Source organism: Euphorbia lathyris, chromosome 2 (genome assembly GCF_963576675.1).
Source record: "Euphorbia lathyris chromosome 2, ddEupLath1.1, whole genome shotgun sequence".
In the NCBI taxonomy this organism is placed as follows: Eukaryota; Viridiplantae; Streptophyta; class Magnoliopsida; order Malpighiales; family Euphorbiaceae; genus Euphorbia; species Euphorbia lathyris.
In genome coordinates this window covers 58,025,747-58,047,617 of record NC_088911.1, presented here as the reverse complement: position 1 = coordinate 58,047,617, position 21,871 = coordinate 58,025,747, and the positions used below count along the sequence as shown (strand labels likewise).

The following is a 21,871-nucleotide window of genomic DNA, read 5'->3' as shown; positions in this document are numbered from 1 at the left end:
TTTGGCAACCATTTTAAGTGCTTTATAGTCTTAGGTTACATTTTGCATGTAATTGAGAACAGTGTCGGCCTTGTTTGAAGTCACTTTTTGTCAAGAAGCATACTATGTATGTCGCGACGTATTCCGAAACATCTTTGCCTAAAAATACTTATGGGTCATAAGTCATTTTTATAAAGGCTAGTGATGTAACCTTTATGTCACAACTTATCAAAGCTAAATATTATTCTAATGGGGATCTTCTCTCGGCTACCTTGGGCTTTAACCCTAACCAAACATGGAGAGGTATTTGGCAAGCTTTGTCTCACTTGAAGGGGGCTTTTGTTGGTGTATAGACGAAAACAATGTTTTCAAGATTTAGGGTGATCCCTGGATACCCCACGAGAATTTTCTAATGTCAGGATCTGCTCCTTTAGGTTATGAGAGTCATGTGGTCAGGGACCTTTAGAGTGAGGACAAGCGTTCTTGGAATTTTGATCTCCTCACAACCTGTTTTCAGCTTCAGACGTTACGGAGATTTTAAAGTTGCATGGCGTAATAAAAAATTGTAGCGATTATATCTAGTAGCACTATGATAAGAGGGTTCATATAGTGTGAAGTTTGGGTATAGATTGGTTATCAAAGACATTCTGCCTAGCAACTCTTCATCTGATAACAATGTTCATTGGTCTACTTTTTGGTGTCTTAATATTCCCACGTGTGTTAATATTTTCCTTTAGAAGTTGTGTGCAAACGTTCTAACTACGCATGAGACACCGGTCCTTAAGGGGTTAGATATTGCGAATGAGTGCGTTGTTTATGGAGAGTACGGTGAACACCCTTTCCACCTCCTTGTGGATTGTTGTTTTGCTAAGAATGGTTGGCTGGCTAGTCAGCTCCCCTTTTCTCTCCCCCAATTGAGACTTTTATGGACATGCTTAATTTTATGTTTCAAGCAAAAGACGATGAAGGCAAAGAAAATACCTATATGATTCACTGGTCTATTTGGAAGCACCGGAATGATGTAGGTTAGCACAATCCTATTGTCAATATCCCTAATGCAACTCAGATGCCTCTTAATTTCTTAAATGATTTCCAAGAGGTAAGAAAGAAGAACCCTCTACCTTCTCATACTCCTCTTTCGATCTCGATTAGGCGATGGGCAAGACCATCCCCAAATTCTTTGAAGCTAAATGTCAACGTTGTCGTCTTTTCGGACATTGGCAGAACTGGATGTGGCTTTGTTATTCGTGATCCCTATGGGAGTGTGAAGAACTATTACTCCATTTTGAATATGGGTTTCTTTGATCCCTCTACTACCGAGGCCTTATGTTTGAAAGAAGCACTCTCATGGATCAAATCTCATCTCCTTCAAAATGTGATTGTCCAAACAGATTGTCAAATGTTGCTTGCGCTTTCAATAGATGTGATGAAGGTCTTAGTGACTTTGGAACTGTAATTCGAAGCTGTCGTTCTATTGCTAGTGATCTAATAGGCATTAGTGTTGCCTTCACTTGTCGTCAAGCCAACCAAGTCACTCACATATTAGCTAGAGAAGCTAGGTTCAATGCATGTCCTTCATTTTGGCCCTATGGACCCCTCTTTGTTAGTCCTATAGTGTCTAGTGATGTATTACTTTCCTAATTTTCAATGAAGCTTTCTTTCCTAAAAAAAATTAATATAGTAATTATGTAAATTACAGTTAATGAAAATGAGTTAATATCGAGTCTGAGACCTACTCTATCTAGGGATGGCAACGGGTGTAAGTTTCACAGTACACGATACTACTCAACCCCTAATGGGATTATTGGAACCATGTATAAAATGGTATAGGATCAAAAAAATTACCTGTGACGGGTATGAAATTACTCCACAGGATACCACGTATCCGCCATATATTTCGACACATAAAATTCTATTCTTTTGAAGGTTGGTGAATATGGACACCACCAAATGGAGAAAAAAAGTTGAAGATTATGGTTGTATCAAAATGAATTTTTATTTTTATTTTTAGTGTGTTTTAATTTCTTGATAATTCGAGTGATTTGGAATGTTTGAATTTATAATTTTTAATAAATTGTGGATAATTTATTATATTTATACTTTGTTAGATTGGTAATTTATTTCTTTTGTGTTTATTCCCAACGGGTATAGGTACTCGCATGTATCCTACCTGTTAGCAACCCTAACCCTATCTAAACTTTTTTTTAACAAAAATATGTAAATTGCATGCTTTGTTTTTACCTCGACTACATCATGATCGGAGTTAATCACACTTTTTGGTTCTTTATCTTTTTCTGCATATGTATTTAGTGAAAATTGAATTTGAGAACTCATTCTATAAATTCAGTTTGCGTATACTTAACTATAATCCGTCAATAAGTAAATTACATACTAAGTTTATAATATTTTAAAAAATTAAGCTCATTTTAATTTCATATAAAAAGAAATGTTATGACTAAATTGTATTTAATTTTTATTTGTGAATTCGAGGTTAATCAAAAAAAATTTAAATAATTTCTCATTTAATAATTTTTTTTACACCAACATTAAATTTGAACTCAAAACCTAATTTAAATAATTTGAGGCACTGTAATTTAAATTTTGAACGCCTAACATTCAAATTCTCAATTACCAAATACAGAAGAAAATATTATATAATTATTCACAATAAAAGGGGCAAAACTCTAACAGGGAATAATAAAACGTTGTAACATTGTGAAAATTTAAATGAAAGGGTCAAAAAGGAAAAAGAAAAGTAAAGAGGAGTGTGTTAAAAATTGATGGAAAATATTGATCGGAGATACTCTCTATTCCCTTACACAAGTAATTATAGTAGTAGATAGATTTTTTTTTCTGATTGGAAGGGTTCAAATTTCAAGGGGTGGCCCGATTGGGACTTCACTGTGTGCTCTTCATGTAGAATTATAGGCAATATTGTCAAGCTATTGGATTGCAAGAGACGCAGGTCTCCATAACGTGATCATCGCATCTGATTCGTTAACATCTATCAACCTTCTGTCAGGCAAGAACTCATGCTCAAACTGGCTAGAAGTTCTAATGGAAGACCTCTTGGAAATAACAAGCTGCTTCTCTACCACTTTTTGGCTTCATGAGAAGCATCTCTATGTTACATGGACTCGGTAAAAATGTTGTTGTACCGGTGTCGCCATGACACGATACGGATCCGGGTATGAAATCCGTGTCGGATTCGTGAGTGAACACTCGGATACGGCAAGCTCTTACAGCCCTCCATCTCTGACGAAATCAAGAAAGATTGTTTTAGCTGAGGAAGAAGGTCTGTCGTCGCCGTCAAATGTATCTTTTTCGTTGAGATAGTTTCAATAAAGAATGCGTCCAACCCTAATGGGTTGGGTACCATTTTTAAAAAAATTGAGCCTAGACGAAACTACGTCGTTTAATTTGGACCCAGTTTTTTTAATTAGTTCTGCATGCCAAAACGACGTCGTTTTGGGTGCAGAACCAATGAAAATAAAAGTGAGCAAGAGCTCCTTCGTGCTAGTGGCCCCCATTCTCTCTTGTTTTGCTTCAATTTCTTTCCTTACAAATTACAATATATTACATTTATTAAACTTAATTGAAGCTGATACCTTTAATTAAGAAAATTAACATGTTGGCTATATTTTACTATTTACTTCGGATGTTGTTGCAAGGAATTAAGTTTTTTTTTTATCTATTTGCTTTAGGCTTGCTTTGCATTTGCGTATCTTATGCTTTTAATTTTTAATTAATACAGTTGATGGATGTTTTAAAATTTAGGGTATTTTTTGGAATATATATATATATATATATGGGAGGGATCAAGTGAGAACCCTTCCTTAGGTGGGGACACTTTGTTATGTGAGAACAAGATGAACGACGTAGTTTTGGTACCTTTAGCATAGACGAAACAACAAGATTAAATAAGAAAATGAGGATGGAGGGATTCGAACTTGGGACTTGAGCATAAGAGCAGTGATGCACAAACCATTTACCATTGGGACACTTGCTTTAATTTATTTATTATACAATTCTTTTATTTATATATTATTAAGTGCCTCTGATGCTAAACCAAATCAAATACTATATTTTTTAAATAAAAATACACTTGCTTTAGTTTGTTCATTATACAATTCTTTTTTTAATATATTATTAAGTGCCTTTGATGCTAAAAAAATCCAATACTATATATTTTAAATAAAAATACACTTGCTTTAATTCGTTCATTATACAATTCTTTTATTTATATATTATTAAGTTCATCTGATACTAAAAAAAATCGATGACTATATTTTTTTAAATAAAAATATATTATATATTTTAATAAAATTTCATATTAATATTTTATTTATATCAGAAAATATATTTTTTAAAACATACGTTAGAACATATATTTTAACTTTAAAACACGAACTATGAAGTTTAGAACGTATGACATATTTTTTAGAACATACGTTATGCTTTTTAGAACATGTGTTATGTTTTTTCGAACTATAAACTTTAGAACATACGTTATGCTTTTCTTGTGCATTATGTCGCGCGCTGCTTAATATACCACTGTCTTGTAGCTTCTATTGTTTAATATTTGACACATGCACTTATTAATATCGATTAAATGTGCATAATAATAAATTATTAATAGAAAAAAAAAGAAATGTGCATAATAATGAATTATTAATAGAAAAAAAATCCAAAAACATACTCCAATTTCTTATTTATTTAATTCATCTATATTTTTTATAATTTATGTTTTAAAATATTAAGGACGATGTCCTAAATAATGTTATATATGTTCTAAACTTTATAATTTGTGTTCTAAAAATTAAGTATAATGTTTTAAAAAATCAGTAAATATCTCGATTATTTTTGCATTTGTTCTATAATATAATTTATAACTCATGTTCGAAAAAACGTAACGCATATTCTAAAAAACATAACTTATGTTCTAAACTTTTTAGTTTGTGTTTTAAAAATTAAAATATATAATCTAACGTATGTCCTAAAAAATATGTCGTATGTTCTAAAAAATATGTCGTACATTCTAAACTTCATAGTTCATGTTTTAAAAGTTCAAATATATGTTCTAATGTATGTTTAAAAAAATCTATCGTATATTCTAAACTTTATACTTTGTGTTCTAAAAATTAAAACATATGTTCTAAATTTCATGTCATAAGTTCTAAACATATCGTATGTTCTAAAATATTTATATGATTTTATTAAAATATATAATACATTTTTATTTAAAAAATATAGTATTTGATTTTTTTAGCATCAGATCAGATGCACTTAATAATATATAAATAAAAGAATTGTATAATAAACAAACTAAAGCAAGTGTATTTTTATTTAAAAAATATATTATTGGATTTTTTTAGCATTGAAGGCACTTAATAATATATAAATAAAAGAATTGTATAATGAACAAATTAAAGCAAGTGTTCCAGGAAAAAAAATATAGAAGAATTAAATAAATAAGAAATTAGAGCATGTTCTTAGATTTATTTTTCTATTAATAATTCATTATTATGCACATTTTTTTTCTATTAATAATTTATTATTATGCACATTTAATCGATATTAATAAGTGTATGCGTCAAATATTAAACAATAGAAGATACAAGGACAGTAGTATATTAAGCAGCGCGCAACATAATGCACAAAAAAAGTAATTGTCTTAGTGGTAAGTAGTGTAGAGTGTATGTGAAAGTGTTTGGGTTTGAATCCCACATAAAAACGGCATAGTTTTGAGTGTTCTCACATAACAAAGTGTCATCACCTAAAAAAGGGTTCTCACAAGAGCCATCTCCTATATATATATATATATTCCAAAAAAAACCCTAAATTTTAAAACATCCATCAACTGTATTAATTAAAAATTAAAAGTTCAATCAACAAAAGCATAAGATACGCAAATGCAAAGCAAGCCTAAAGCAAATAGATAAAAAAAACTTAATTCCTTGCAACATCATCCGAAGTAAACAGTAAAAAATAGCCAACATGTTAATTTTCTTAATTAAAGGTAACAGCTTCAATTAAGTTTAATAAATGTAATATATTGTAATTTGTAAGAAAAGAAATTGAAACAAAACAAGAGAGAATGGGGGCCACTAGCAGGAAGGAGCTCTTGCTCACTTTTATTTTCATTGGTTCTGCACTCCAAAACGACGTCGTTTTGGCATGCAGAACTAATTAAAAAAACTGGGCCCAAATTAAACGACGTCGTTTCGTCTAGGCTCAATTTTTTTAAAAATGGTACCCACGGCAAACCTTCTTCCTCAGCTAAGACAATCTTTCTTGGTTTCGTCAGAGATGGAGGGCTATTGATGTCCTCACCTAAAAAAGGGTTCTCACAAGAGCCATCTCACCATAATGAATGTTGTTGGTAAGATTTGAACACTAGCCACTTCACTTATACTCCATGCTACTTGCCACTAAGACAATTGCTTTTCGTGTCCATTATGGAGCGCGCTGCTTAATATACCATTATCCATGTAGCTTCTATTGTTTAATATTTGACACATGCACTTATTAATATCGATTAAATGTGCATAATAATAAATTATTAGTAGAAAAAAAAGAAATGTGTATAATAATGAATTATTAATAAAACAAAAAATCCAAAAACATGCTCCAATTTTTTATTTATTTAATTCCTCTGTATTTTTTGTAATTTATGTTTTAAAATGTTAAGGACAATGTTCTAAATAATGTTACATATGTTCTAAACTTTATAATTTATGTTCTAAAAATTAATGTTTTAAAAAAATCAGTAAATATCTCTATCATTTTTGCATTTGTTCTATAATATAATTTATAAATCATGTTGGAAAAAATGTAACGCATATTCTAAAAAACATAACATATGTTCTAAAGTTTATAGTTTATGTTCCAAAAATTAAGTATAATGTTCTAAAAAAATCAGTAGATATCTGGATCGTTTTTTCATTTGTTCTATAATATAATTTATAACTCATGTTCGAAAAAACATAACACATGTTCTAAAAAAACATAACGTATGTTCTAAAAAATACGCCGTACGTTCTAAACTTCATATCTCGTATTTGTTCTATAATATAATTTATAACTCATGTTCGAAAAAACGTAACGCATGTTCTAAAAAACATAACGTATGTTCTGAAGTTTATAGTTTGTGTTCCAAAAATTAAGTATAATGTTCTAAAAAATCAGTAGATATCTGTATCGTTTTTTCATTTGTTCTATAATAATTTATAACTTATGTTCGAAAAAAATATAACACATTTCTAAAAAAAACATAACGTATGTTCTAAAAACTATGTCGTATGTTCTAAACTTCATAGTTCATGTTTGGTCTATAATATAATTTATAACTCATGTTCGAAAAAACGTAACGCATGTTCTAAAAAACATAATGTATGTTCTAAAGTTTATGGTTTGTGTTCCAAAAATTAAGTATAATGTTCTAAAAAATCAGTAGATATCTGGATCGTTTTTTCATTTGTTCTATAATATAATTTATAACTCATGTTCGAAAAAACGTAACACATGTTCTAAAAAAACATAACGTATATTTTCTTATATAACATAAATTACAAAAATATAAAGGAATTAAATAAATAAGAAATTGGAGCATGTTCATGTATTTTTTTCTATTAATAATTCATTATTATGAACATTTTTTTTCTATTAATAATTCATTATTATGCATATTTAATCGATATTAATAAGTGCATGCGTCAAATATTAAACAATAGAAGCTACTAGCACAATAGTATATTAAGCAGCGCGCGTGATATGATACACAAGAGAAGCAATTATCTCAGCGGTAAGTAGAGTGTAGTACAAGTGAAGTGGCCAGGGTTTGAATCCCACTACCATCATTCAGTGTTTTTGTATCCAAAAAAATTTAACTTGCCATACCAGATACTCGGATTCGCACCCGTGTCTAATTTTGCAGCACACCATCTAGCATCATGAGCTTTTTTTTTCTTTTTTTTTTTTGAATAAAAGAATGAATTCAATAAACTTGATCAATAGCCATGAGGCTTATAAAAGAGGAGCGCATAATATTGGTTACAGTAAGAGAGGTAGATAGAAGGCCCAACTTAGCAGCCTCATCGGCTACTTTATTGGCTTCTCTTGGAGTAAAAAGGAAGCTACAGTATGGGATGGAATTAGCAAGCTCATGACAATCTGCTAACATTACCCCTAAAGCCGAGTTATCCTCTTCCTCTCCCTCTTTGATTTCTCTACATAACGCATTAATGACAGTTTGTGAATCTCCCTCTACGCTTACAATCTCATCACCACATGCTTTGATCAAGCTGAGGGCCTCACGACAGGACATAGCTTCAGCTAGGACATGAGTAAAAGTCCCTTCAATTATAGTAAATTTGGTAGCTACAAACGAACCCGTAACATCTCTAATTACAACGTCAATTCCGATTCGATTACTAACCAAGCTTACTGCGGCATCAAAGTTGATTTTAATTCCCATATCTAGGCACGACCAGCGGCTATGACGGCTTACCCAATGCGAACAGACTAGAGCACCTTGTAATTGCGCTTATTTCCACTCGTTTAGGAACGTGTCTGCTCTCGACACGATGCTTGTCGATGTGAACTGTAACTTCTCCCAAACCAGTTTATTCCTACCAAACCAGCAAAACCAAAGCCTCACGACCCAGTGACTCACGGTCTCGGGTGGATGCTCGCGGAGGATTCTCTGCCATTCACCGCAGAAATTTCGATCCTCTAGGGTATGATCGGATGTCGCTGCAGCAGTGTGGCGTCTGATGTCCGAAGTAGCAGGGCAAACTAGAAACAGATGACTGATAGATTCCATCGCATTATTACAGAGCGGACCAATAGGATTGATACTAACCTTCTGAAGGTGAAGATTATCAGTTGTTGGGAGAATATTCCATGCTGCACGCCATATGAAGTTTTTAACTTTCGGGGGACAAGGCAGTTGCTATAGCTTACTCCATAGAGCATTGCATATCTCCTCAGACGGCCTTGGGTGAGATTTACCAAGGCGTAGTAAGCCGTTTTTACACTGTAGTTACCTTTCTTCTCCCACTGCCAACAAACTCTATCTTCTCTTTCACACAAAGGGAGCAGAATGCTTTGGATGCGCAACCGATCCTCCTAAGAGAAAACTTCAGAGATGATATTCCAATCCCACTGACCATCGTGTATCAGTTGATCAACCGTCCATGTCAGATCCGCGTCTGCCACATGACTAGGGCCTCCAACTTCTGAGTCGAACCACAGGTCTTGCCATACCCGTGTTCGACGACCATTTCCAATTCAATTTCGGGTACCCGCAATGAGAAGCTCTCGGCTTTTAAAAATGATGGACTAGATAATGTTAGGATTATATCCGATAGTCGCTTCTCGAAAATATGTGTTGGGAAAGTACCGAGCTTTGAAGACCTGTGACACTAAGGTATCTGGGCGAGTGATGAATTTCCATGCTTGTTTGCCCAGAAAATGCGTATTAAACTCATGAAATCGTTTGAAATTCATACCACCCCCACACCTTTCTTGTACATAGAAATTTTCAGGCTTTCCATTTTATACCACGTCCCCACCAGTATACATTCAAAAGAATTTCCATTTTTTCACAAACAGATTTAGGTAAGGAAAATACCTGCATAATATATGAGGGTAACGATTGGGCCACTGGGATATCTCATGCATCATGGGCTAGAACTCTTAATCAAATGGAAATTCTTTTTCAAGCTATATTCCTAGATATATTTATGCTATTGTTTAATCTTAATGTAATCGACATTAATGCTTAATGTTTAATATATTTGCTTTTTGATAAAGAAAAATAAATTAGTTTTTTTAAATATTAATCATTCTAGTTTTTAAAAAAAGTTTAGTTTAGTTTTTCGATGTTAGCATTAATTTTTTTTGTCTTAATTTATATATTTGAAAATTCTAAAACTTTCTCCAACCATAACATAAAATAGAATTTTTTAATTAACTAATATAAATTCATTAATTTTGATAAAATCAATTGTATTTCTTAATTTGAAATGTCATAAAATACTGAGGAAATAAAGTGGATATAATATAGAAAAATTTATATATAGGTGCTTTCTATGGTTATTTTGTTTTTGACAAAGTACCATTATTTGGTGTGTTTTCACCATTGGATGATGGAATATATATTCATTCACATTTGAAAAAGTATCTATAATTGTGTTAAGTTTTCATTTTAATTTATGTCAAACTAATAAAATCATTATTTTTAATCTATTTTAAAAATTAAAGTTTATAAATTATAAATCTAAAATATATTACCTAAAGTTTAAAATTTATAGATTGAAATTTAAATTTTTTAAATGATACTATAAAAATATATTTTATTTGTTATATACTAAAAGATAGATATTTAGCCCTGTGGCGATCAACAGCTTCTGTCCCCAGGTGACTCACTTATTCTTTGCAGATGATGTCCTTATCTTTCTTGAGGGTAATGAGGAGCAGTTGAGAGTCATTATGGATATTCTGGATTGTTTTTGTTCGGCCTCTGGGCAGAAGCTTAATATCCAGAAATCTAGGATGATGTGCTCTAAGAATATGAATCAGAGAGTCTGTAAGAGATTAAGTGATCTCTCAGGTATTCCTCTTACTGATTCTCTTGGGAAGTATCTGGGTGTTCCCCTCCATAGTGAGCGTGTGTCTAAAGGCTCCTTCAAAGAGACTTTGGATAAAGCTAATTCGAAGTGTGCCATTTGGAAAGCCAAGACTCTGTCTCTCGCTGGCCGCCTCACGTTAATTCAATCTGTTAATTGTGCTGCTCCCAATCACATCATGCAGGCTTGTAAGCTTCCGGATCCTGTGCTTAATGATCTTGACAAGATTAACCGTAGGTTCCTGTGGGGGGAAGCTGCGGAGGGCAGGAAGATCCATCTTGTGCCTTGGAGTGAGGTTTGCCAGCCTAAAGATTCTGGGGGTCTGGGTATTAGGAAAGCAAAGGACAATAATAAAGTTTTATTAATGAAACTCCTTTGGCGTATGTGGCAAAACCCTTCCTCTCTTTGGGTTCGCCTCCTTTGTGGTAAGTATCGGAAAGACAAAATCTTCGGGGGCCCGAAAGAGAGAGTTGCTAATTGTTCCTTCCTCTGGAAAGGACTTAGTGCTGTGTTTGATGAGTTCTGCTTGGGAGTTGGCCTGGAGGTGGGGAATGGTAAGTCCATTAGTTTCTGGTTTGATAACTGGATTGGGGATAAACCGTTAATTGAGGTGTGTTCTTCCCCCCCGCCTAGTGATATACGCAACTGGAGGATTGCCGATATGGTTGACTCGGAAGGGGACTGGATCTGGTCAAAGTTTGATACTTTCTTTAGCCTTGAGACTCTCCTTAGAATGCGGGGAGTGAAGGTGAGTAATCAAGAGGAAGACTTGGATAGGCACTGTTGGGCGCTGACTAACAATGGAGTTTATTCTTGCAAATCGGCCTTTGAAGCTTTCTCTCTCTTTAGATCTGATCCTCCCTCGGATGTGTGGAAGTCGATTTGGACCCTTAAAGTTCCTTTCCGTATTAGGAGTTTCCTGTGGCTGGGCGTTAAGGACAGGCTTCTTACTAATTCGGATAGGCACAGAAGGCACTTGGCTGATTCTGGAGCTTGCAGTAGATGCAGAGGCCATGTTGAGACTTTGTGCCATGCTCTTAGAGATTGCTCTAATAGTAAAGAGGTTTGGAGAAAAATTCTCCCACACCATATTTTCTCTTCCTTCATGGCACATTCTGAGGTCGACTGGTTCTCTGATGGTGTTAGAGGAAAGTTGCTTCCATACATGGAGCATGGTGACATTTTCTTTGCTATTATCTGTCACCAAGTTTGGAAATGGAGAAACGAGGAGATTTTTGGAGATAAAACTGTTTTTATGACAAACTTAGCTGATTTCTTCTCGAAAAAACTTTTCTCTATTATCGATAGTTTCAAAGGAGAGTCCCTTGCCAGAGCCTCTCAGTGTTGTGATGTCCATCTCGTGGGATGGAGCAGGCCAAGAGAGGGGGTTGTGAAGCTGAATACTGATGGTTCCTGCCTCAGTAACGGTAAGATTGCGGCTGGAGGTGTGCTTAGAGATGTAGGGGGCGTCTGGCTTTCTGGGTTCTCCCAGAATTTAGGGTTGGGTTCTTCCTTTTCTGCGGAGCTCTGGGCTATTCTTACTGGAATCAATCTTGCTAAAAGGCTGGGTGTTAAGAGGCTCTCTGTGGAGTCTGATAATTTGGAAGCAATCAAAATGATTTCTGAAAATCATTCTATGGGTCTTAACAGTCGCAACCTCATCAAAGCTATTATAAGGCTTTGCTCCTCCTTTGAGTTCGTAGAGTTCAGACACATTTTTAGAGAGCAGAATCGTGTTGCTGATCGCTTGGCGGCGGCGGGCCATGAAGGGACGTTAGGCGTTACTACCCTTCCTGTTTCCCCTAGTTTCATCTCTCATCTTCTCTTAGAAGATAGGATTGGGGTTAGCTTCCCTAGGCTAATTCCTGGGTAGTTTGTTGTTATTCGTTTTTCTTTTCCTTTTCTACCAAAAAAAAAAAAAAAATAGATATTTAGAATTAGTGAATTATGATATTCATGTTACTAGCCCTATAATATATGTTGTTTGGAAATCAATTAATTGAGATCCATTCCTATCTCTAAATTAGCAAACAGCCAAACAGATTTTCAGAGGGCCCACATGCCAACCTGATTTCCGGTTCGGTTTCAATTACTAATGGCGTTACCGTTCAACAGCCTTTGACACGTGCGGTACATGCGGAGCCCTTCGCCGCCGCGTAGGACCTATTTGGATCCAAAATTTTCGTTCCACGTGGCTGACATTGGTGGCGTCAGTCATCTTAATGTATGACTTTGCTGTAACTTTATCATTACACTCCGTCCACATATTTTCGCAAAAAAAAAAAAAAAAAAAAGGAATGCTGTTAGGTTTGTCTAAAAGACAAAGTCAGAGTGGATTCCGAAAAAGTCGACTAGATAGAGCGAAACTGTGAGAGAAAAACAAAATAGAAGAAGAAAAAACAGATAGAAATGGCGAGGAACGACGACACTCCCATTACCCCTAAAACGTTGTCGAAGGTATGATCCCTAAATTTTTGTTCTTTGCACTTGTCTCTATGTTTTATCTGATTTACATTGCTTAAATTAGTTTTTGTTCTACTGTTTGTTATGTTACCCTAATGTTTAGATTTGCCATTCCTAAGCAAACTTACGATCTCTTGATTTTTCATGGAATTTTTTATTATTAAATGTGTTTAGGCTGAATAGCATACAGGGGAATCATGATTGGATGTTAAATGGAGGGATAACGAGGATAGTGAAAGGAAACATTTGATCAAATTCCCTACCACTCTCGTGCCCATAGATATACTTATACTAAAAGATGAAATTATTTTATTTTTTAGAAGATACCTATATTAAGATCCTCAAGGAAATATGAGTTGTTTGAATCTTGTTGCAATAAGACAAACAAGATCAGTATCAATCTTTAAAAGCAGTTGTCCAAGTTCAAGGGGAACGTTACCTTTTTGAATTGCAAACTAGGCAGTTATTAGGAGTCCGTATTTTTACCCATGATTTACAAACTCTACTCTTGAATTTGTTGGAGTTTGGGGACCTCATTTAGGGCATTGCACTCCTTCAGTGACTATGATTGTGCAGAACCTTCAGTCTTTCTCCAGAGGAATTTTTTTTAATTGAATGAATCAGCATTTTTCCAGTTCATTTAGAAGGCTATATCTTGTTTCTTATTGGCCCTAGTTACTAAAACAGCACATGCTGTATAGTTCTATTCTATCCATCACATTCTAATCCGGCTTCTTCAGCATTAGCTTCCTTATGCAATCTACATTATGCAGAATGAGATTCTTTCTATTTTTCTTCTTGTCTGCCCGCTTTGATAGTGTTGTACTTTATACTAGAGTTTTATAGAATTTTCCTAGTCAGGAGCTATTTTACATGGACTTGGGAACTCGTATCGGATAATGGTACAGATCCGAGTATCCAGCACGGCAAGCTTGAAAATTTTGCAGACGGGGATACCATCCTAAATTTGGATACTGGTACGGGGATACTGGATTTTATTCTTGGTGAAGATTCTATTCTGTAGAAGCAATTAGGGTTTAGGAGGGAAGGGGACGAGTTAGAGAATTTAAGAGACTTAGGTACAGGATTCAAACTCTTCAAAGTTACAAGACTCTTCAAATTCTTTAAAGAGAATAACTACTCTAAAAAAAAAGAATAACTGCTCTCCAAAAAGAAAATAACCGCATCCTATCTTCTTCAACTGTGTCTGACATGGATTTCATACCAGTGTCCATGTCGTGTCGACACTGATATGGCAGCCAAAATGAAGGGTCCGAGTATCATAGGTCAGGAGAATTGAGATCTTCATGATCATGAGTTCCATTGTGCAATTACACTTTTTACAGATTCCACTTTCAAATTATCAAATTATGATTGGCAATAGCTTGGGAACATGATGCCACTGCTTCAGAAGTTTCTGTGCACATTGAATGCATATTAGTAGTAAGATGAACAAATATATTGATAGAAGTGGAAGACATACATGTCTAATTATGAAGGCCCTTTCCTCACTAAGATTCAATGTTATTTTCTCTTATTTCAACATTCATGAACCTGCACTTGCTTAATTAGTAGTCAGTGTTTTTGCTTCACTGGTTGGTATTATTGTGTTGTCACTTTACTACTATTTTCTTTTTTCGCATGTATGAAATGTAATCATAGTTGTTAGAATCGTACGAGTAGCGAGTCGACTCGTACGATTCGATTCATGAAGAATTCGAGTCGTATCCATGGTACGACTAGGAAGCTTCATGAATCGGAGGAGTCGCCACCGATTCGGCCGATTCAACGAGTCACCCGATTCGGTCAATTTAGGCCACCATTTAAAAAAAAAAATTCAATTTTTAACAACTCAAAAACGTACAGCAGAAGAAGTTTCGAAGAAGATGAGTATTCACTTTACAAAAACAAAAAAAATGTACAGAAGGTATGAAATACAATTAGTTTCAATTAGATGACTCTTCACTTTAAAGTTAAATATGGTTAATATTTTATTTTTTATATCATTTTGAATTTGATCCGAATCTTGCAATTCAATTCGATTCACGAGTCCCAATTCGCAAAATGAGATTTCGAGTCACGAGTCGAATCTCGATTTAACAACTATGAATGTAATACATAGCTTTTCTCCAACTTGTCATAAAATTGCCTTCCCGTTGTTATTCTTTTTAACATGAATAGATGTTAAATTACCCTTACCTTTTCATACTTGTGATGACAGAATGGACGCGGGACTGTGAGATCAGTTGATACATATGCTGCACAGTGTGAAAAATGCTTGAAATGGAGGGTGATAGACTCACAAGAGGAATACGAGGAAATAAGAAGCAAAATAAAGGAGAATCCCTTTGTCTGTGACAGAAAAGCTGGCTTTTCTTGTCAGGATCCGGCTGACATTGAGTGCAATGCAAGTCGAACCTGGGTTATTGACAAGCCTGGCATCCCTAAGACACCTCAAGGTTTTACAAGGAGTTTAGTTCTTAGACGGGACTTCTCCAAAATGGATGCTTACTATATCACTCCCACAGGAAAGAAACTAAGAACAACAAAAGAGATTGCATCATTTTTAGAAGCAAATCCTAAATATAAAGATGTATCTGTTGATGACTTCAATTTCACTTCTCCAAAGGTAATGGAAGATACCATTCCAGAAGATTTTAAGATGCTCATCGGAAGTGGTAGTGGGAACAAGAAAAGGCTGCTTAAGGAGTCTGCTTGAGCTGGAGCTTAATTCAAGGTAAAAAATGGTAATTGGGTTTTGTATTTTATGACGGTGCCCCACTGTCACTATCCAGTACTGCTTCAGGCGAGGTTTTTGGTGTAAACAATGGGAATGATGGATTAGCTGTAAACAATCTTTTAAATGAGGTTTTTGGTGCCTTTACATTATTATGATGATTTCTTGTTTGAGGGTAAAATTTAGATGCACTACTTGCCCCCCAAGTTTAAGAAAACGGAGAATCCAGTTTTTACTTATTTCTAGTCAATTTGTTTTTTGTTTTGGTGGATGAAGTGGTACTCATTGTTTGTTCCCCCAAATTAAAGTTCCGAGAGGTGTATGAAACTTTGCAATTTCATGGCATAGAAATAGAATACCATCTATAACTTCGGGGTTAGAGTACTTTGATATTTTAATCTTAGACATATTACTCTATTAGCACATTGTGTAACTATAGGCCTTTTTGTTCAGTTGACCTGTTTACTGTTTAAAAATTCTGTTTATCACTTCTAATCAAACATGTTATATTTTTAGTTTTTAATAGAACGGTCCTTATTGATTTGTATTGGCCCCTGAAGTGGGTTTCTCTGCCTTTGATATTTTCCTTCAGAACATTGACATATTGACATACTACTAGTTTTTTGCTCCACTGCTCCTTAAGTTTCTTAGTGTTGGCATCTTCCCCTCCGCCCTCATCTTTATTTTGTGCATCTCCTCCAATTGCCCTTAAGTTTTTAAGGGTCCGTATAGTAAGATGTAATGGGGTTTGTAATGGAATGTCCATTACATTGAATGGTCATTATCATGTTTGGTTGCATATTAAAATTTTGTTGTAATGGAATGAGAAATTATAGATTAAATTTTGTTTAACAACTATTGTAACTCCCATTATATATAAAAAAAATGGTTTGAATTCTCATTATATCCAAAATATGTAATCCTAGCTTCTATCTTTAAAGTTTTATTTAACCTCTCATTAAATTTCACTCCTCATCATTCTCAAAAACATAAAAACTAGAAAAACTAAAAACGAAAAAAAGCAAAAAAAAAAGTGAAAAATGAAAAATAAGAAAAATGAGAAAATAGGAAAAAACAGTGCAAATGGAAAACGAAAAAACAAGAATAATGTAAAAAATACTATGAAAACTAATACAAAATTATATACTAATTTCACGTTTTTCATGTGTTTTTTTGGTTGATTTTAATTATGTAAATAAAATTTTGCGATTATATTTAACTAAGCAAATATAAATATTGTAACGATAATTACATTTCATCATTTCTTTTATTTGTCAACCAAGCATGGTAATGAAATCACTATTCCATTTCATTACATTACAACTTTGATTACATTACGATTTTCATTACATTGTATTATGACACACCAAACAAACCCTAAGTGTTGGCATGCTCCCCCCGCCTCATCTTTGACCTTATTTTGTGCATCTCCTCCAATTGCCACAATTGCCCTGAGTCATAACCTTCCTCTCCGTTTTCTTACTACTACCATCCACTTTGGCTGGATTTTCCCAGATCATAAATGGAAATCAATAAAATTCTCAAAGAAAACAATTCCACGAATAAAAATTCACATTCTAAGTCTTGATCTTTATGAATCTGTGGATAATCAGAACACTACTACGCTTTATATATATATATATATATAAAGGTTCTTCTAGGGAAAATCTATTCAGAGAAAAGTTTAATGCAAAAGTAGTGCAGTTCGTCCACAAGCATAAAAATATTTACAACTCTTTCAAGTTGAGAAAATCAATCATGAGCTTTACACAATCGCTATGTCCAACCCAAATGACTTGACCACCATTTTGGAAGGTCGTCCATTTAGAAGAATGGCAACGACCTTACCTTTAAGCAGACCGACCTTACAACTTCACCCTTTTAGTTACAAATTCATGGTCTAATCGAAAACCAACACAATTTTATAAATGCTATAAAAATTGGCAATCTCTTCCACAAAATTAAAACCAACGAATTACCACAAGAAGAGGTGATTTCCTAGAGAAAGTTTGTACAAATCAGGGTTAGAGTCAAGATCCTGCAACCTTTACTCACTAGGTTCCGGAATCGAAACCAAATGGGGATGGTAAGTTGGGACTCCTTCAAATACGAAAAGCTTCCAGATTTCTGCTATACTTATAGTATAATTGACCATCTCAACAAATCGTGTCCTTGTGATATTTACAAAGAATCAACATTAATTCAAAAACCTTAGAGAGTAATAGCTTTGGCCCAGGGCTGTTTGTAGCCTCAGTGAAACGCAACCCGATAGCAACCACTAGTGCTACTGGATTTGTTTGCACCTAACGGACACATTCCTCTCCATCCCACCATCACTCCCTCTAGTCAAATTGAGAAAGAACCTTTGACTGCAAATGAAGATTAGAACCACCATTCCAAGGAAATATTCACTGCCGCAAAATGGAAAAGGCTAGCAAGGAAAGTGAAAATGGGACAAAACTTAATTACGTTAGAGGAAATCACCGAAATTAAAGAGGTATACCATGATCAGTCACTAGTTGGTAAAAGGCAACTGGAAGAGGCAAATATTCTTGAACAAAGCAAGAAAATTTGCGTTAACAAAGCAGGAGTTTCTAGTTCTGAATTGGTGGAGGAAACTAGCCATAAGTGGCCGCAAGTTGATCAATGAAGCTTCTGTGCTGGAATTGTGAATGTGCGGGGAACCCCTGGGCTTTTCACCATTTAAAAGAGATTGCCAAATCTCATTCACCAAAGGTGATTTTCCTTAGTGAAATGAAGAATAAAGAAAGGAAGATGGGGAACATTGTTCGTAAATGTGAATTACAGTGGGTGGTGGCTTCCGAACCAGAAGGCATAAATGTGTTGGGCTTATGGAGACTAATATATATAGGCCCAACTGAAGCGATGGGCCCAAATGCAGCAATTAGGGTTTCGGGAGTATAAATGTAACCGTTTTCTCTGTAATCCGCATCTCATTCATTATAGTGAAATATACTAGCTTGATAGTGCCCCCAGACGTAGTCATTCTAATCGAGTGGCGAACTGGGTAAACAATTCTTGTGTGCTTGGTTTTTTTAACGCATTTTTCATATTCTGCGATAATGTGTTCTCACCACATTTGCGCGCGCCGGGTTTTAGCAATTTGCAAATTCTTCCTGAATTAGTTAAAAGAATGAAATTGACTCGCTAGAAGAAGATTGTCTGAATAGCAGTATTCTTCTTAAGTAGATTATTATATGATTTTCGTCCTCTTTCTTACTGGAGTCATCACATAGGATTACTTGTCTTTTAGGGAATCCAAATCTGCTGAATCACTCATGTTATGCTCTTCTACATCCTAGGTCTTCCATCGGGAGGGGCACCGCCAAGCGAGATCGAGACCAGCACTTTTTCGTTTTCGTAATTGCATTTATTCTTAACAAAATGGTGGTCTTACTGTAGCCAAGATACCAGGCACTTCGATCCTTTTCAAAGAAGTACAGTCGTTCTTCATTCATGTGATAATAAAAGGATCGGATGTGGTTGCTGATTGGGACTTCATTTGAGTTTACTTGAGTTGTGATGAACACATCTGCAAAATCGCATGTAGCTTTTCTGTGTAACTATAAGTATAGTTTGAACCCCCAATTTGTTATGGGCGGGGACTTCATTATGATTCTTTCCACTTGATAAAAGGAAAATGGCTCTAATAGAATTTGTTAAATTTATGATTTAGTAACTGCTATCTTATCCTGTTTTTTTCATCTGTATGATTTAGTCAGTTGCCTCAAGTGGTTATTTAAATCACTGATTTGTAGGATGTAGTTATTGAACAGTTATTTTGTAACTGTGTTTCTGCTGTATTTAAACTGAGTATCAGATCAATAATATATATACTTTCCACAACAAATTGTGTTGATATAAAATCATCTCATTCATTTTTCAACAGAATTGAAATGATGGAGAGATGATAGAGCTGATTAACAATCTCCAAGTTATTGATATAGGCTTCACAGGTTATCCATTCACATGGAATGATAAAAGAGGCTGGCATGCCAACATTAAAAAGGAGGTTGGATCATTTTGTGGCTTCAACAGACTGGTGCACTCAATATGAACGCCCTCTTGTCTCACACCTAGATGAATGTGGGTCTGATCATCGCCCTATTTTGCTCAATATTAACAAGATGTCGTGCAAATCACGATCCATTTTTCATTTTAATAAGAGGTGGATTGGCATCGAGGGAGTGCAATAGGTTATCAACTCGGCTTGGGATACTCATGTTAGAGGCTTTGAAATGTTTCAAATGCATAGTAAGCTAAAAATGTGTCGCCAAAAACTATCTACCTAGAACCAGAACTCATCCAACAATGCAAAAAATAATATCATATGCATCAAAGAAGAGCTGGCCAAGATCAATAAGTCAATGTGCCCAAGAGGGGTGAAAGAAAGGGAGTTTCTAGAAAAGGCATTATGCTCAAAAATCTCTAGAGAAGACTATTAGAATCGTGCCTTAGTTAATTTATTAGCAGATAATGTTTTATTTAATTATTTGAATTCAGGAGAAGTTATTCACTTATTGCTTATGTTTAGGAGAAGTTATGGAAGTCAGTTGTAATTGATGTTTGTATTGCTATATAAATTTCCTGAAGTTCAATAGAAGTTAGTGTTGGTTCCAAACTCTTAAATGTTAATTACTACAAATTGGTATTAGAGCAAATTATCTTGAGGGATCTGTGAGAATGGAAGCAGATGCAGTATCTTTTAATCAGGTTGCTGCACCAGTTTTTGATGGCCAGAATTAGCAAGCTTGTGATACTTTGAAGGGTCTCTATCATGGCAATGATAGAATAAGAAGAATGCAATTGTTAAATCTCAAAAGAGATTTCGAGATTTTGAGAGTGGAAGAAAAGGAGACTCTATAAGAGTTTTCTGATAAACTAATGACGGTGATAAATAAAATCTGATTGATGGGAGAAGATCTACCCGATAGCCGAATCTTAGAGAAGGTGCTTGTAAGTTTGCCCGAAAGATTTGAGGCAAAAATTTCATCTCTGGAAGATTCCAGAGATATCAGTCAAATTTCCTTGTCTGAATTAATCAATGCTCTACATGCACAAGAGCAAAGAAGAAGTTTAAGAAAAGAAGGAACCCAACAAGTAGTTGAAGGTGCTTATATGGCAAAGGGTTCATCTTCAAAAGGAAAAGCTCAGTCCAAATGTGCTATTTGTAGCTAGCCCGGTCACCATGAAGATGATTGCTGGCACAAAGGGAAGCCTCAGTGTCACAAGTGCAAAAGGTTTGGGCATATTCAAAAGAATTGTAGAACCAAGTCTGAAGAAAGTGTCAAGTTGACACATGTTGCCGAAGAAGAAGAAGAAGAAACATTGTTTTGAAATTGGTGAGATGTGCACCAATATGAAGCATTTGGAGAGAAGTGCTCCAATTCTAGAATGGTGATGGGAAGTACATCATCAAAACAAACTTTGAATCAAGAAGGAGTGTTGAGATTTGATTAAAATACGCTTAGCAGATTTAGACATGAAGCAGTTTCAGCCAACAGAGATATTTGTAGACAATCAAGCAACTATTGCAATCTCTAAAGATCCCATTTTCCATGGGAAAACAAAGCATTTCAACATCAAACTCTATCACTTGAGAGAAAAGTAGAAAGATGGTGAAGTCAAGCTGATTTATTGCAAAACAGAGGAGCAGATTGCAGATGTGCTGACCAAAACTCTTCCAAAAGGAAGATTCGAATATTTGAGAAACAAGTTGGGTGTTTGTAAATACTAAGGCAATGAGGAGTTTGTTGGAAACGTACCTTAGTTAATTTATTAGCAGATAATTTTTTATTTAATTATTTGAATTCAGGAGAAATTATTCAGTTATTGCTTATGTTTAGGAGAAGTTATGAAAGTCAGTTGTAACTGATGTTTGTATTGCTGTATAAATTTCCTGAAGATCAATAGAAGTTAGTGTTGGTTCCAAACTCTTAAATGTTAATTACTAAAAAGACATTTTCTAGAGCCAGAAATCCAAAATCTCTTGGCTCCAAAGTGGTGATAAAAACACGGCCTTCTTCCATATGTCAGTGAA

General features: G+C 34.6%; 1 protein-coding gene across 1 annotated transcript; it reads left to right on the top strand.

The window, feature by feature from the left end:
• Positions 1–12,918: 12,918 nt before the first annotated feature.
• LOC136218335 (methyl-CpG-binding domain-containing protein 4-like) lies at positions 12,919–16,055 on the top strand. Its single transcript, XM_066005137.1, has 2 exons — positions 12,919–13,067; positions 15,295–16,055. The coding sequence occupies exons 1-2, from the start codon at positions 13,020–13,022 to the stop codon at positions 15,790–15,792; spliced, it is 546 nt and encodes a 181-aa protein (XP_065861209.1). The 5' UTR covers positions 12,919–13,019; the 3' UTR covers positions 15,793–16,055.
• The last annotated feature ends 5,816 nt before the right edge of the window (positions 16,056–21,871 follow it).